At 50.0% G+C, this 14,432-nt stretch overlaps 1 protein-coding gene across 1 annotated transcript in view; it reads left to right on the forward strand.

Annotated features, from left to right (window-relative positions):
• Positions 1–12,192: 12,192 nt before the first annotated feature.
• Positions 12,193–14,432, forward strand: part of LOC119975622 (3-oxo-5-alpha-steroid 4-dehydrogenase 2-like) — a 30,625-nt gene continuing 28,385 nt past the window's right edge. The window contains exon 1 of the mRNA XM_038815414.1: positions 12,193–12,559. Coding sequence (XP_038671342.1) covers positions 12,276–12,559 — 284 coding nt within the window. The 5' untranslated portion in view covers positions 12,193–12,275. The remainder of the gene's footprint in view (positions 12,560–14,432) is intronic.

The raw sequence follows: 14,432 nt of genomic DNA on the forward strand, positions 1-14,432 counted from the left end.
TCAAAAGATCAAGGGTCTTCTCACACCTGAAGGGACTGAAGGCTGATGTAGCAATGCTGCAGGAGACTCATTTGAGGGTAGCAGATCAGGTCCGCCTGAGAAGGGGGTGGGTGGGACAGGTGTTCCACTCAGGCTTGGATATCAAGAACCGGGGGGGTGGCGATTTTGGTGGGAAAGAGAGTGTCGTTTGTGGCGGCAGAGGTGGTGGCAGACAAGGAGGGCAGGTACGTGATGGTGAGGGGTAGGCTGCAGGGAGAGAGTGTGGTACTGGTAAATGTGTATGCCCCGAACTGGGACGACGCGGGTTTTATGAGGCGCCTGCTGGGCCTCATCCCGGGACTGGAGGCAGGGGGCCTGATCATGGGAGGGGACTTTAATACGGTGTTAGACCCTGGGCTGGATAGATCGAGTTCCAGGACGAATAGGAGGCCGGCAGCGGCAGAGGTGTTAAGGGGGTTCATGGAGCAGATGGGAGGGGTAGACCCATGGAGATTTGGTAGGCCTAGGGCGAGGGAGTATTCTTTTTTCTCCCACGTCCACAGAGTGTACTCTAGGATCGATTTTTTCGTATTGAACAGGGGGCTGATACCGAGAGTGCAGGACACGGAGTACTCGGCCATTGCGATATCGGACCATGCACCACATTGGGTGGACGTGGACATGGGGGAGGCGCGGGACCAACGCCCGTTGTGGCGCCTGGATGTAGGGCTGTTGGCGGACGAAGAGGTGTGCAGAAGGGTGAGAACGGGCATTGAGAACTATCTGGGTACGAATGACACAGGTGAGGTGCAGGTGGGGACGGTCTGGGAGGCCTTGAAAGCAGTGATTAAAGGAGAGCTGATCTCCATAAGGGCACACAGAGAGAGGAAGGAGAGGCAGGAAAGGGAGAGGCTGGTGGGGGAGCTCCTAGAAGTAGATAGGAAATATGCGGCGGCGCCAGAGGAGGGGCTATTAAGGGAGCGGCGTAGCTTGCAGGCCAGGTTCGACCTACTGACCACTAGGAAGGCGGAAATGCAGTGGAGAAGGGCGCAGGGTGCGGCGTATGAGTACGGGGAAAAGGCGAGCAGGATGCTGGCACACCAGCTTCGTAAGCGAGATGCAGCCAGAGAGATTGGGGGAGTGAGAGAGAGGGGTGGGGATGTAGTGCAGAAGGGGCAAGAGGTGAATAGGGTCTTTAGGGACTTCTATAGGGAATTGTATAGGTCTGAACCGCCGAAGAGGAGAGGGGGAATGAAGAACTTTCTCGACAAATTGGGGTTCCCAAAGGTACAGGAGGAGCTGGTGGAAGGGTTGGGGGCGCCGATAGAGCTGCAGGAGCTAATTAAAGGGATAGGCCAGATGCAGGCGGGGAAGGCGCCGGGGCCGGATGGGTTCCCGGTGGAGTTTTACAGGAAATTTGTGGACTTGGTGGGTCCAGTGCTGGTGCGAGCCTTCAATGAGGCGCGCGAGGGGGGGGTTCTGCCTCCAACAATGTCGCAGGCCCTGATCTCCTTGATTTTGAAGCGGGACAAGGACCCGGTCCAGTGCGGGTCCTACAGGCCTATCTCCCTCTTAAATGTAGATGCCAAGCTGTTAGCAAAGGTCCTGGCAACCAGGATAGAGGACTGTGTGCCAGGGGTAGTCCATGAAGACCAGACGGGGTTCGTGAAGGGACGCCAACTTAACACAAATGTCCGGAGATTGTTAAATGTGATTATGATGCCAGCAGTGGAAGGGGAGGCGGAGATAGTGGTAGCGCTGGACGCGGAGAAGGCATTTGACAGGGTGGAGTGGGAATACTTGTGGGAGACGTTGGAAAGGTTTGGGTTTGGGGAGGGATTTATCAAGTGGGTAAAACTGCTCTATTCAGCTCCGATGGCAAGTGTGGTAACAAACGGGAGGAGGTCAGAATATTTTGGGCTCCATCGAGGTACTAGGCAGGGATGTCCCCTATCTCCCTTACTCTTTGCATTAGCGATTGAGCCGTTGGCGATGGCACTGAGGGGTTCAGGGGGGTGGAGAGGACTGACAAGGGGAGGGGAGGAACATCGGGTCTCGCTCTATGCGGATGATTTGTTGTTGTATGTGGCAGACCCGGAGGGGGGAATGCCGGAGGTAATGGGGATACTAGCGGAGTTCGGGGACTTTTCGGGATATAAATTAAATCTGGGGAAAAGTGAGGTCTTTGTAATACACCCGGGAGACCAAGGGGAGGGAATTGGGAGGCTCCCCTTCAAAAGAGCAGTTAAAAGTTTTAGGTATTTGGGGGTGCAGGTGGCAAAGAACTGGGGGACCCTACACAAGTTGAACTTTTCCAGACTGGTGGAGCAGATGGAGGAGGAGTTTAAGAGGTGGGACATGGTGCCGCTGTCGCTAGCAGGGAGGGTGCAGTCAGTTAAAATGACGGTCCTCCCGAGGTTCTTGTTTTTGTTCCAGTGTCTGCCCATCTTCCTCCCCAGGGCCTTTTTCAAGAAGGTAACGAGTAGTATCATGGGGTATGTGTGGGCACATGGCACCCCGAGAGTTAGAAGGGTCTTTTTGGAGCGGAGTAGGGATAGTGGAGGGCTGGCGTTACCCAACCTTTCAGGATATTACTGGGCGGCAAATACATCGATGGTACGAAAGTGGATGATGGAAGGGGAGGGGGCAGCCTGGAAGCGCATGGAGAGGGCGTCCTGCGGCAACATAAGCTTAGGGGCACTGGTAACGGCACCATGGCCGCTCCCTCCCACGAGGTATACCACGAGCCCAGTGGTGGCGGCCACCCTCAAGATCTGGGGGCAGTGGAGGCGACACAGGGGGGAAGTGGGAGGTCTGATAGGGGCACCACTAAGAGGGAACCACAGATTTGCGCCGGGAAACACAGGAGGGGGATTCCAGAGCTGGCAGAGGGCGGGTATTAGACAACTGAGGGACTTGTTTATAGAGGGGAGGTTTGCGAGCCTGGGAGAGCTGGAGGAGAAATTTGGGCTCCCCCCGGGGAACACGTTCAGGTACCTCCAAGTGAAGGCATTTGCCAGACGACAGGTAGCGGGGTTCCCCGCGCTCCCCGACAGGGGGGTGAGTGATAGGGTGCTATCAGGGGTCTGGGTCGGGGAGGGGAAGATCTCGGACATCTATAAGATTATGCAGGAGGTGGAGGAGGTACCAGTAGAGGAGCTGAAAGATAAGTGGGAGTTAGAGCTGGGGGAACAGATAGAGGACGGGACATGGGCAGACGCCCTGGAGAGGGTTAACTCGTCGTCGTCATGTGCGAGACTAAGTCTCATTCAATTTAAGGTACTGCATAGAGCCCACATGACGGGGACAAGGATGAGTCGGTTTTTCGGGGGTGAAGACAGGTGTATTAGATGTTCGGGAAGCCCTGCGAATCATGCACATATGTTTTGGGCATGTCCGGCACTGGAGGAGTTCTGGAAGGGGGTGGCAGGGACGGTGTCGAGAGTGGTGGGGTCCAGGGTCAAGCCAGGATGGGGACTTGCGATCTTCGGGGTTGGGGTGGAACCGGGGGTACAGGAGGCGAGGGAGGCTGGAATATTAGCCTTTGCGTCCTTGGTGGCTCGGAGGAGGATCCTGATTCAGTGGAGGGACGAAAGGCCTCCGAGTGTTAACACCTGGTTAAACGACATGGCAAACTTCATCCAATTGGAAAGGATCAAATTTGCCCTGAGAGGGTCGGTGCAGGGGTTTTCCAGGCGATGGCAACCCTTCCTAGACCTCTTGGATCAGAGATAGAAACTGAGGCCATGACAGCAGCAACCCGGGAGGGGAGGGGAGGGCGGGAGGGGGGGAGGGGGGGGGGGGGGGGGGGGGGGGGACAACGACGAAGGAAGTACGGTAGCGGCGGTGGCACGGGCAAGGCCTGCCCGAGGACGCTGCTAGAAATGATAAGTTGGTCTGACTGTCGGTTCGCCGGCGGGGGGGGGGGGGGGGGGGGGGGGGGGGGGGGGGGGACGCGCGGGTAGGGGGGGGGGGGGATTCTTTTTCTTTTTCTTGTTAAGTAGGGGGTTTGACTTTGTTTTGTTATAATTTAAATGTAAATGTAGGGGGGGTTAAAATGTTTGTATTTTGAAAAATTCAATAAAAATTATTTTAAAAAAAAAAAAGTTGCTGGCTTCAGTTCCCAATCTGGACTCGCACCAACTGATTCTGGGGGTGTGGACTTTAACTGTGTACAGGACCCTCTGATGGACAGATCAAGACCTAAGTCCTTGAATCCTTCAGAGGTGGCAAAGGTACGATTAGCTTTTATGAAAGAGATGTGGGGGTGGCGATTTTTACATTCGGGTGAGAAGGATTTTTCGTTTTTCTCTCAGGTGCACCAGATGTACTCTCGAATTGACTATTTTGTTGTGGGTAGATTTCTGTTTCTGGGGTGGTGGCGGCGGAGTATTCGGCAATTGTTATTTTTGATCATGCGCCGCATTTTGTTGATTTGGTGTTGAGGCCAGGCCCCACTCAGCAGCTCCGTTGGAGGCTGGATATGATGTTGCTGGCGGACAAGGGCTTCTGTGCGAGGATATCCTCCGCCATTGGGGAGTACAGAGATTTTAATAGGAGTGAGGCTATCTCGCTCTAATAACCATACAGGAGGCCTAGGGATCTGCACCCTCAGATTCCCTGTGGCCTCACTTGAGTACGATTTATCTAGATGAAGGGACAGGACTCACCCCCACCCCTTTTTTCTGGGACTGCGAGGACATAAATACCCTGGCCCGGGTGTGGATCGGCAAGGGAGACTCTTCAGGGAATAGGAGGTGTATATTGTAAGGAGAATAAATCAAACCTTTTCTACAGTCATCGCTTCCGAGCGGTCGCATGTCTGAAACTTTACACCAGCCTTCCACATTGAGAGGCTCTGAAGGCAGTCATTAGGACTGTGCAGTGGTCATTGCAACTTATACTGTCATGGACAGATGCATCTGGCTCAGGCAGGTTGGTGAGGATGAGATCAAGTATGTTTTTCCCTCTTGTTGATTTCCTCATTACCTGCTGCAGACTCAGTCTAGTAACTATATCCTTTAGGACTCAGCTGACTTGGCCTGGGGCTACCGAGCCACTCTTGGTGCTGGGCACCGAAGTCCGCCACAAAGAGTACAACTTGCACCCTTACGACTCTCAGTGCTTACTCCAAGTGGCGCTCAACATGGAGGAGGAAAAATACATCAGATTAGAGGTGGTGGTGGTGGGGGGGCATTCTTTGCCCATGTTTGACTTGGCACCATGAGACTTCATGGGGTTGATGTTGAGGACTCCCAGGGCAGCTCCCTCCTGACTATATATCACTGTGCTTCCACCTCTGCTGGGTCTGTCCTGCCGGTGGGACAGGACACACAGTTAAGGGATGGTGATGGAACATTTTTGCTATTCTGTGAGTATGACTATGTCAGGCTGTTGAACAGTCTGAGACACATCCTCACAGAGTTTAGTGGGGCGGTTCGACAGGGCTGAGCGCCCAGGTCGATGCTGGTGGTCTGCCCTTTTTATGGGCTTTCTCGTGGTTTGATACAATGAAATGGCTTGCAGTTACGAGTCAACGTTTCCCAAAAGGGCATTAGTGAACCGATGACAATCCACTATGGTTTTATGGACAGACTTTTAATTCCAGACTTTTATTGAATTCAATCTCCAACATCTGCTGTGGTGGGATTCGAACCCTGGAGCCGCCTCTAGATTACTAGTTTAGTAACAATACCACAATGTCTCTGTTTCCCTTAACTTAAGGTTAACCTTAAAGCTACATTAATCAAGTAAAATAAACAGTAGCATACATCTTGTTTATATTATAGCCTGTAACCTCTGTTCAGTTTTTGAGCTTACGGAGATTGTCCACTTGCACATGCACGTCAGGACTTTGCGAAGTCTCAAAGCACGAACTTGCACACTGAAAGCATGCCATGTTGAAACTACTAATCCATTTTTAAAAAACTGTCTTTCTGCAAGCACTACTCTGAGCCGGTCGAAGAAAATTAATGGGACAGTGGTAACTTGGTCGGCTTGCCCCGATGTTAGTTAAATGTTTATGCTTTTTTATTTGCACTTTTATTTTCCGCTCACCCTCTCCAATCGATATACAAAGAGCGATGCCGAACAATAGCAGCTCCAGAGGTCGCAAAGCAGCAGAAGTCAGAGGAAGTGAGTAAATGGGACGGCGGACTACGAGGCGAAGAAACTCCGACCACATCTGAAAAAGGAGGACCAACAATCTGCATACGAAGCTCCCTCTCAGCGGAGGGCGGATGGAAGACGTTCCCTCCAGGGAGCTAAGGGAGCTCAAAGAGGAGATCAAGGCTGACATAAATGTAGCGGTCAAGATGGCGGCCATGGAAGTGCTGGCCGCCATGCAGGTGGCCCTGCACAAGGCGGAGAGGCAAAGGTGAACACCATTAAAGAGCTGGAAAAGACCTCAACAGACCAGAGGGACCGGATCATCGCCCTGGAGATGCAAATAGCGAGGTTGGAGACAACACAGGGGAACCTAAAGGGGAGGATAGAAGACCTGGAGAACCTGTCACAGTGCCAAAATCTGAGGATAGTGGGCCTGCCGGAGGGAACTGAAGGCAGGAACCCCACCGACTGCGTGGCCCAGATGCTGGGAAACCTGATAGGAAGGGACAGCTTCCTCAACCTGACAGAAAGAGACAGAGTCCACTGGTTGCTCCGGCCGAAACCCAGGACTGGGGAGCAGCTGAGGGCCATAATCGCCAAGATGGCCGATACCAGGACCGGAAAAGAATCCTGCGCTGGGCCAGGCAGGCAAAGACCTGCAACTGGGAGGAACACCAGATTTGAATATACCTGGACATTGGGGGCGGACCTGGCCAACGTAGGGCGGAGTTTAACAGAGTAAAGGCAGCAGAAGCGGGGTGACTGATGTGACCATCAATTCACTCAAGACACGATAGGAAGTAAACTGTGGCTTTAATCGACTTACAACTGAGCCTGCCTGCGACCAGAAGAACTGAAGGCAGGCTCACAAGACCGCAGCACTTTATACTTCCGGTCGTGGGAGGAGCCAAGGGTGGAGCCATGGGCGGAGCCTAGGGTGGAGCCCTGTACATGCTCCTCATCTCCCCCTGTGGGCAGAGCCGCGCAACAGCTCACAGATGGAGCCCACAGGGACACAGTGATACACAGTGTGAATTATACATATTATACATTCACCACAGTGACGTTCAGGATGCTGTCACCAGCTAAATTGTAGGTTGCTTTGCAGAGCAGGGAAAACTACTTTACGGCCCCTGCGGACACGGACAAATTCGTCCAAGAGAATGGGCTGGGAAGGCAGCAAAAGGAGCAGCATTCACTCAGAGAGACTGAAATGCTCAACGACAATTTGCGTGGGACTGTACGGCCTCGCTCTGAACCTGAGAGCTAAAACACAGAAAGAATAGGGTGAGGGCAGCAGAACGCAGGAGAAGGGGAGGAGGAGGAAGAGGGGAAGAAAAGTAGAGGGCGAAGAATAGGTTTAGACCCAGAAGGTGGGGGTGACCACACTAGCGGGATAGGTAGTACCAAGAGGTATGAGTGAGGTGGGGCCGCAGCACATCTTCTGCCTGGGAGAGAGCACCTGGTGACAAAGGAGGTATACACTACCAATGGGGGATAGTTAGAGGGTAAATGGGGGGGAGGGAGAACAGGGGGGGACAACAGTAGGGAGGAGGGTGGGGGAAAAGTAGAACATGGGGGGACAAAGGAGGAGGAAGTTCTAGGCTGGCTACACAGGCACCACATAGGGAAGCACAGTGGTGCAGTAGTTAATGCTGCTGCCTCACGGTGCCGAGGTCCCAGGTTCGATCCTGGCTCAGGGTCACTGTCCGTGTGGAGTTTGCACATTCTCCCCGTGTTTGCGTAGGTTTCGCTCCCACAACCTAAAAATGTGCAGGGTAGGTGGATTGGCCACGCTAAATTGGCCCTTAATTGAAATAATTGGATACTCTAGATTTATTTAAAAAAAGATGGCACCACAGACAGACTCTTTGGAGGGCCCCCAAACGGGAAACTCCGGAATGCAGGGGCTCACTCACATGGTGTACACATCATTGGCAGCCATGTTGGGCAGCCCCTGGACAAAGGAAAACCCCTGAGCGCAGGGGCCTGGCTCATGGTGAGTACAGTGACCAGCTTACTTGAATGAACATGCACTATGTGGCTTCAGAATAAACACTAGCTTAAACTGCACAACAGAGGCTCACAGCCTGGACACAGACATCACTCGGGTAGCTTACAGGGGACCAGGGGAATACTGCCATGGCCACCTCCCTGAAACAGTATCAGTATGGCACAACACATTGCGACATTACAAATAACACATTCTGCATCAAACCTGACATACCGGCAGGGTGGGCCTCATTCAACCGATAGACATACATATGAGGGAAAGGGTGGATATAAGTGTCACTGATGAGCTCCGACAGAACCTGGGGGCATATTATGAGGAATACGATACAGCTCTAAAACCACTACCAGAGGAATTACACCAGATTCGAATAAAATTAGCTACTGCACACAAAACATTTACTGAAGTAATCAAACAAACTCAAGAAGTCAAAAGGCAAATTAAAGAAATTAAAGCCACCACTTGATGGGCTGATTTTTGGAACTGGGGCTCAAACATACAAATACAGCCATTCGTCTGCCTGATATCACACGTGGCTGTACTCCTGATCCTGTTCACTTTAATATATCTCATCATCCTCACAGTCCAATTCCGCCGATGGAAAGCGAAGATTACACAGCAACAGAATGTGGGACTCATTCTTGGGTTATCTTTGGGTTACAGGGGAAAAAAACGATTTGAAAAAATCTAAATTTTTTTTATCACTCTAAATTTATCTTTAAAAAGAAAAAAAAACCACATACCCCCAACCATCCAAACCCCCCCCCCCCCCTCCCCCCCCAATGTTCGATGTGATCCAATTCTTGAAAGTACACAATGAATAATGACCAAGAATTGTCGGACCCCTCCATCCTTCCCCTCAGTTTGAATTTGACCTTCTCAAGAGGAATGAATTTCAGCAGGTCCCCCCGCCATGCCAGGGCACAGGGTTGAGAGGTTGATCTCCATCCCAACAGGATCCGACTTCGGGCAATCAATGAGGCGAAGACTACAATATCTGCCTCCGCAACCGTTTCCAACCCCGGCTGGTCCGACACCTCGAATCTGGCCTCCCGAGGGCCTGGGTCCAGTTTCATGTGTACCATTTAGAGATGACCCTAAAAACCTCCTGCCAGTAATCCTCCAGCTTTGGACAGGACCAAAACATATGAACGTGGTTTGCGTGGCCCCAAGGTGGTGGACCTTGATTGGACTTGACCAATCAGAGTGGTCGAACCCTGATTGATTAATTGGTGGCACACCTGGGACCACCCAATAGGACGCAAGATCTACAAGGGTAAAAGGTGTTGCGCAACCCTACGATGGCTCTCTGTCAGCAGCAACTGGACAACAATGACCTTCACTGGCCAACGCAAGGAAGACCATCACCCAACAAATAGAAGGAAGACCAAAACCAGGAACAGACCAGGCCAAGGACTGAATATTGAGGACTACAAGATTCAAGATAACAGATAAGGCCCGGTACTTACTAGTCACTCTGAAAGTTAAGTTAAGGTCTTGTGAGAACTTACTCTGTAGTGTAATTTATGTTAAGAGTGTGATTAAATAACCATAACATCGAATGCATGTGAATAAATATTGATTGTTTAAAGGAACAAACTTGCAGTCATTAGTCCACCATATACGGGTTATGACACACTGTGGTTTAGCAACAGCGCCCGTCAAAGAATCCTGCTTGGCTGACAATCAGCAGCACTAGCTAACCAATTTGTCAGAATTTCTCCAACTGAAGAAAATCAAATTCGCCATCCGGGGGTCGGAGCAGGGCTTTCACAGACTTGTTCCAGGACCTGTTTGTAGCCAACATCCAAGAGAGCGGGTGGGGTGGGGGACCCACAGATTGACCACAAAGCACAAAGGAAAGGGAAGGAGAAAGGGGGAGGATGGGGAAGAGGGGGGGAATGGGGGAAAGTGGGAGGGGAAAGGGCGGAAACCAATCAGGCAGACAGCGGAGGGTCGAAAACACAGCCGCAAGAAGAACACAAAAGCAGGGCCTAAAGGTTCCAGGGCAGGAGGTATATACACAATGGCCACACACTGTATGGGGGGCGGTGGATTAGGGCTGGACTATTGTTATGTGTTATATTTGCTACCCTACGACCGTCCTCTTCACAGTGTGCTCCATACACACTGATGTAAAATAACAAAAAGCCAATTAGACATTTCTTTTTTAAAAATATATATTTTTTTGGTTAATATTTATAATAGCACTTATAAATATGTGTAAAAGACACATAAAGTGGAGGAAAGATATATATTTTTTAACTTTGGTTTGTCATCAGACTGTTAATTCCATTAAAAAGGACTTTATGTATAAAGTGAGTTTGGAGTAACAGGGTGATAGAAATATTTTTTTTAAACTTTGGTTTGTCATGAAGTTGTTAACTCTATTCGAGGAACTATAATGGATAGAGTGGGCCTGGAGTTTATGTAATCTTTGGCGATCACTCGCTACCGAGAATCCTTGTCTACCTAAGAAACTCTTAATTACGGGTCATGGGTTCTGTGTGTCCTTGTGTGGCTGATGAGCCGATCCTAGAACCGTATCTTTGACCGCACACTTGGCAGGTGTTCCCAGAAAGTCAGACTGGTCCTTGGGCTCTAGATCGATGGTGTTCCTTTCTCAGTGTCCTTCTCCGGGCCTCCTCTTGCCATCGGGTGTCCTCAAAGAATTGTATCCCTTCCATCAGGAGGTTCCTTCAAGTAGGTCCCTTCTGAGAAAGGCTCTCCCAGACATTGACGTTTATGTTGCATTTCTTGAGATAAGTTTTCAGGGTGTCTTCGAAGTGCTCATTTGTCCTCCTCTTGTTCGGGATGTTTCCTTGATCTGGGTGAAGATTTGCTTTGGCAGTCGGGACTCTGACATCCTCAGCATGTTGCCGGCCCAGCAGAGTTGGTTTGGGATGATCATGGCCTCGATGCTGGTGCTCTTGACTCATTCAAGGGCACTAATGTTAGTACCCCTGGGCAGCACAGTGGCGCAGTGGGTTAGACCTGCAGCCTCACAGCGCCGAGGTCCCAGGTTTTATCCCAGCTCTGGGTCACTGTCCGTGTGGAGTTTGCACATTCTCCCCGTGTTTGTGGGGGTTTCGCCCCCACAACCCAAAGATGTGCAGGGTAGGTGGATTGGCCCCACTAAATTGCCCCTTAATTGGAAAAAATGAATTGGGTACTCTAAATTTATTTTTTTTAAATATTAGTATCCCTGTACTCCCAGCTGATGGGGAACTAAAGTTATTTTGGATTTTGCAATGTATTTTAAGCTGTCATGTTTAAGAAGCTCCCTAATGTAATGTCAATCCTTACAAGCCTGAGTGATGACTTCAAATGTTCTAGCAAACTTTAACAACTTAATTGAGCGTCCTGGAAGCTAATGTGAACTATCTCTCTGACGGGTATTGCAGAATCCAGTTCAGATTCAAAATATGGAGTCAGATTACATGTCTGACTATTGAGGAAGTGAATCAGTTTCCAACACCTGAGTGTTCAACTGGCTGGGTGCAGCTTGTTCGAAAAACAGATTTTTAAAAAACGGTGGGAGTTTCAATACCTGTGTGTCGGGACTTCCGCACTGTCCCGATGCACACACTCGGCGGAAAATTCTGCAAACCCCAAAAATGAACGCACGTTATTGTCGCTTTGCGCTCATGAGGGCTCGTTATAGGACTAACGTGATAGACCTTTCAAAGAGCTGGCAGATGCGCAAAGGGCCGAATGGTCTTCTGGATGATTCCATTTGGATTTCCCAAGTGCTGCAGTTTGAGAATGTGCAACCTATTAACAGGAGCGACCACCAGCTGAAGTGTAAGGTGCTCCTGGGAGAGTGCAACTTCTGAAATGCAAAGCATAAGGCTTTACATTTTAATTCAATTTCAGACTCTGTGGATATCAGCAAACTCTTGTTGCTGGCACTTTCTTCGATTGGCCCAACACTCATGTGAGCTGTCAAATGCGCGTTTGTTTATTTGCAATTTAAGGAGGAAATCAATGGGAGGAGTTTTTGGTCTGTTATAACAGCCGAAAATGCATCAGTTTAAAGGTTGCACGAAGGCCTGTAGTTGATTAACTCGAGACGGTCAAAAGTTCCAGACAATATAATTTATCTTTGGAAATTCGACCTGCTGGAAAGTCAGTCGCGTATGCTTGCACCTTTAGTGAGGATATTACTGTTTCAGTGATGGGCGCGCAGTGCAACGGCAACGCTGTGCTTTTTCTGTGCTGCGCCTTAATTTTACTGGCACTTCTCCATTTGAAGGGACAGCGAAATAAAGTCGCCCTTTATGGGAGATACCGGGCGGAATCGTCCAGCGCTAAAACCTTGATCCCGGCAAAAATTGGTTGGTTTGTTCAGGAGTTGCCTTCGTTCCTTGTGCCCGTGCTGTTAATCTACCAGTCAGGTAGCCTGGATAACTTGGGCAGCAAATTGCTGCTCTTCCTCTTCTGTGGACACTACTTTCACAGGTAAGTTCGCTTTGCTATGCATTGGTTGTACCCGTTGAGTGAGTGCTGGCATTTAAAGATGCACAGAAAGATGCCATTCGGCCCACAATGGTCACTTTTGGCTGAGCTATCCACAGTTCTTTCCCCATAACCTGTAACTTTTTATTCCCCTCCAAGTTGTTACCTAACTGTCTTTTGAATGTTAGTATTACAACTATTTTTTCTGCTGCATTCGAGATTACAACAACTGGCTGCTTATCTATTAATGTTTCCTCTTGTTCTCTCTGGTTGGAGTCTCCTAGTTATCCTCCTGCCTGCCGCTGCAACTGGGTGACTGGGATCAGTGGTCACAATTTATTGCTGGATTCAATAAGTGGCTCCAAAGTGGATTGGATTGGATTTGTTTATTGTCACGTGTACCGAAGTACAGTGAAAAGTATTTTTCTGTGAGCAGCTCAACAGATCATTAAGTACATGGGAAGAAAAGGGAATAAAAGAAAATACATAATAGGGCAACACAAGGTATACAATGTAACTACAAAAGCATCGGATGAAACATAAAGGGTGTAGTGTTAATGAGGTCAGTCCATAAGAGGGTCATTTCGGAGCCTGGTTACAGCGGGGAAGCTGTTTTTCAGTCTGTCCGTGCATGTTCTCAGACTCCTGTATCTCCTGCCCGATGGAAGAAGTTGGAAGAGTGAGTAAGCCGGGTGGGAGGGGTCTTTGATTATGCTGCCAGCTTTCCCCAGGCAGCAGGAGGTGTAGATGGAGTCAATGGATGGGAGGCAGGTTTGTGTGAGTCTGCAGCTGTGGGCGGTGCTGCTGATCGCCAGCCAAGCAGGATTCTTTGGCGTGCAATAGGCAAGTGAAAGCAAGGGCGTCGGCCCTCTTCTCCATGTGTAGCTCTGGCTGCCCCGATACCCTGAAGATTGCCAAAATTAGGCATGGCTTCATCCTCATCCCCATAACCTTGGACATTGCCTTGGAGAAGGCTGTCCAGAACCCTGCAAGTTTGGGACAAGCCCAGAACATGTGGGTGTGGTTGGCCGGGCCCCTCTGGCACATTTCACATTTGTCCTCCACCTCTGGGAAGAACCTGCTCATTCGGGTTCTGGTCAGGTACACTCTGTGCACCACTTTAAGCAGCATTAGGCTGAGCCTTGCGCAGGAGGAGGTGGAGTTGGCCCTGCTCAATGTTTAGTTCCAGAGTCTTCACCCCACTTCTCCCATTGTCCTCCCATTTCCGTCTGGTCTCGTCCAGTGATGTTCGGGCTCTGTACAGTAGCTGTCCATACATTTTCCCACATAGTCCCCCTTCTTTACTGTCTGTACGATTGAATTAATAATTGGCTGCCAACTCCCAAGGCAAACTCTTCTGTTCTTCTGTCCCATGAGGGAAAGCAGACTGGGTCAATATCTGCCTTCGTCCCATATCCCTTAATACTGTTGCGTAACAGGGCAGCACGGTGGCCTAGTGGTTAGCACAGCTGCCTCATGGCGTTGAGGTCCCAGGTTCGATCCCGGCTCTGGGTCACTGTCCATGTGGAGTTTGCACATTCTCCCCGTGTCTGCGTGGGTTTCGCCCCCACAACCCAAAAATGTGCAGAGTAGGTGGATTGGCCGCACTAAATTGCCCCTTAATTGGAAAAAATAATTGGGTAATCTAAATTTTTTTTTTAAATACTGTTGTGTAACAAAAAAAATCTTTCAATCTCAGTTTGATTTACAATTGAAAATTTCAGGTCTCCATAGAAACCTTTGGGAGGTAGAGTTCCCGATTCCCACTACCCTCTGAGTGAAGATGCTCAGTTGATCTTTGAAGTGAATAGCCAGTGTCAAGTAAATTGTAAGTAGTAAGGGGGCTATTGCACAGCCTTGTGTTAAAATCTCCATG

This window comes from Scyliorhinus canicula, chromosome 1 (genome assembly GCF_902713615.1).
Source record: "Scyliorhinus canicula chromosome 1, sScyCan1.1, whole genome shotgun sequence".
In the NCBI taxonomy this organism is placed as follows: domain Eukaryota; kingdom Metazoa; phylum Chordata; class Chondrichthyes; order Carcharhiniformes; family Scyliorhinidae; genus Scyliorhinus; species Scyliorhinus canicula.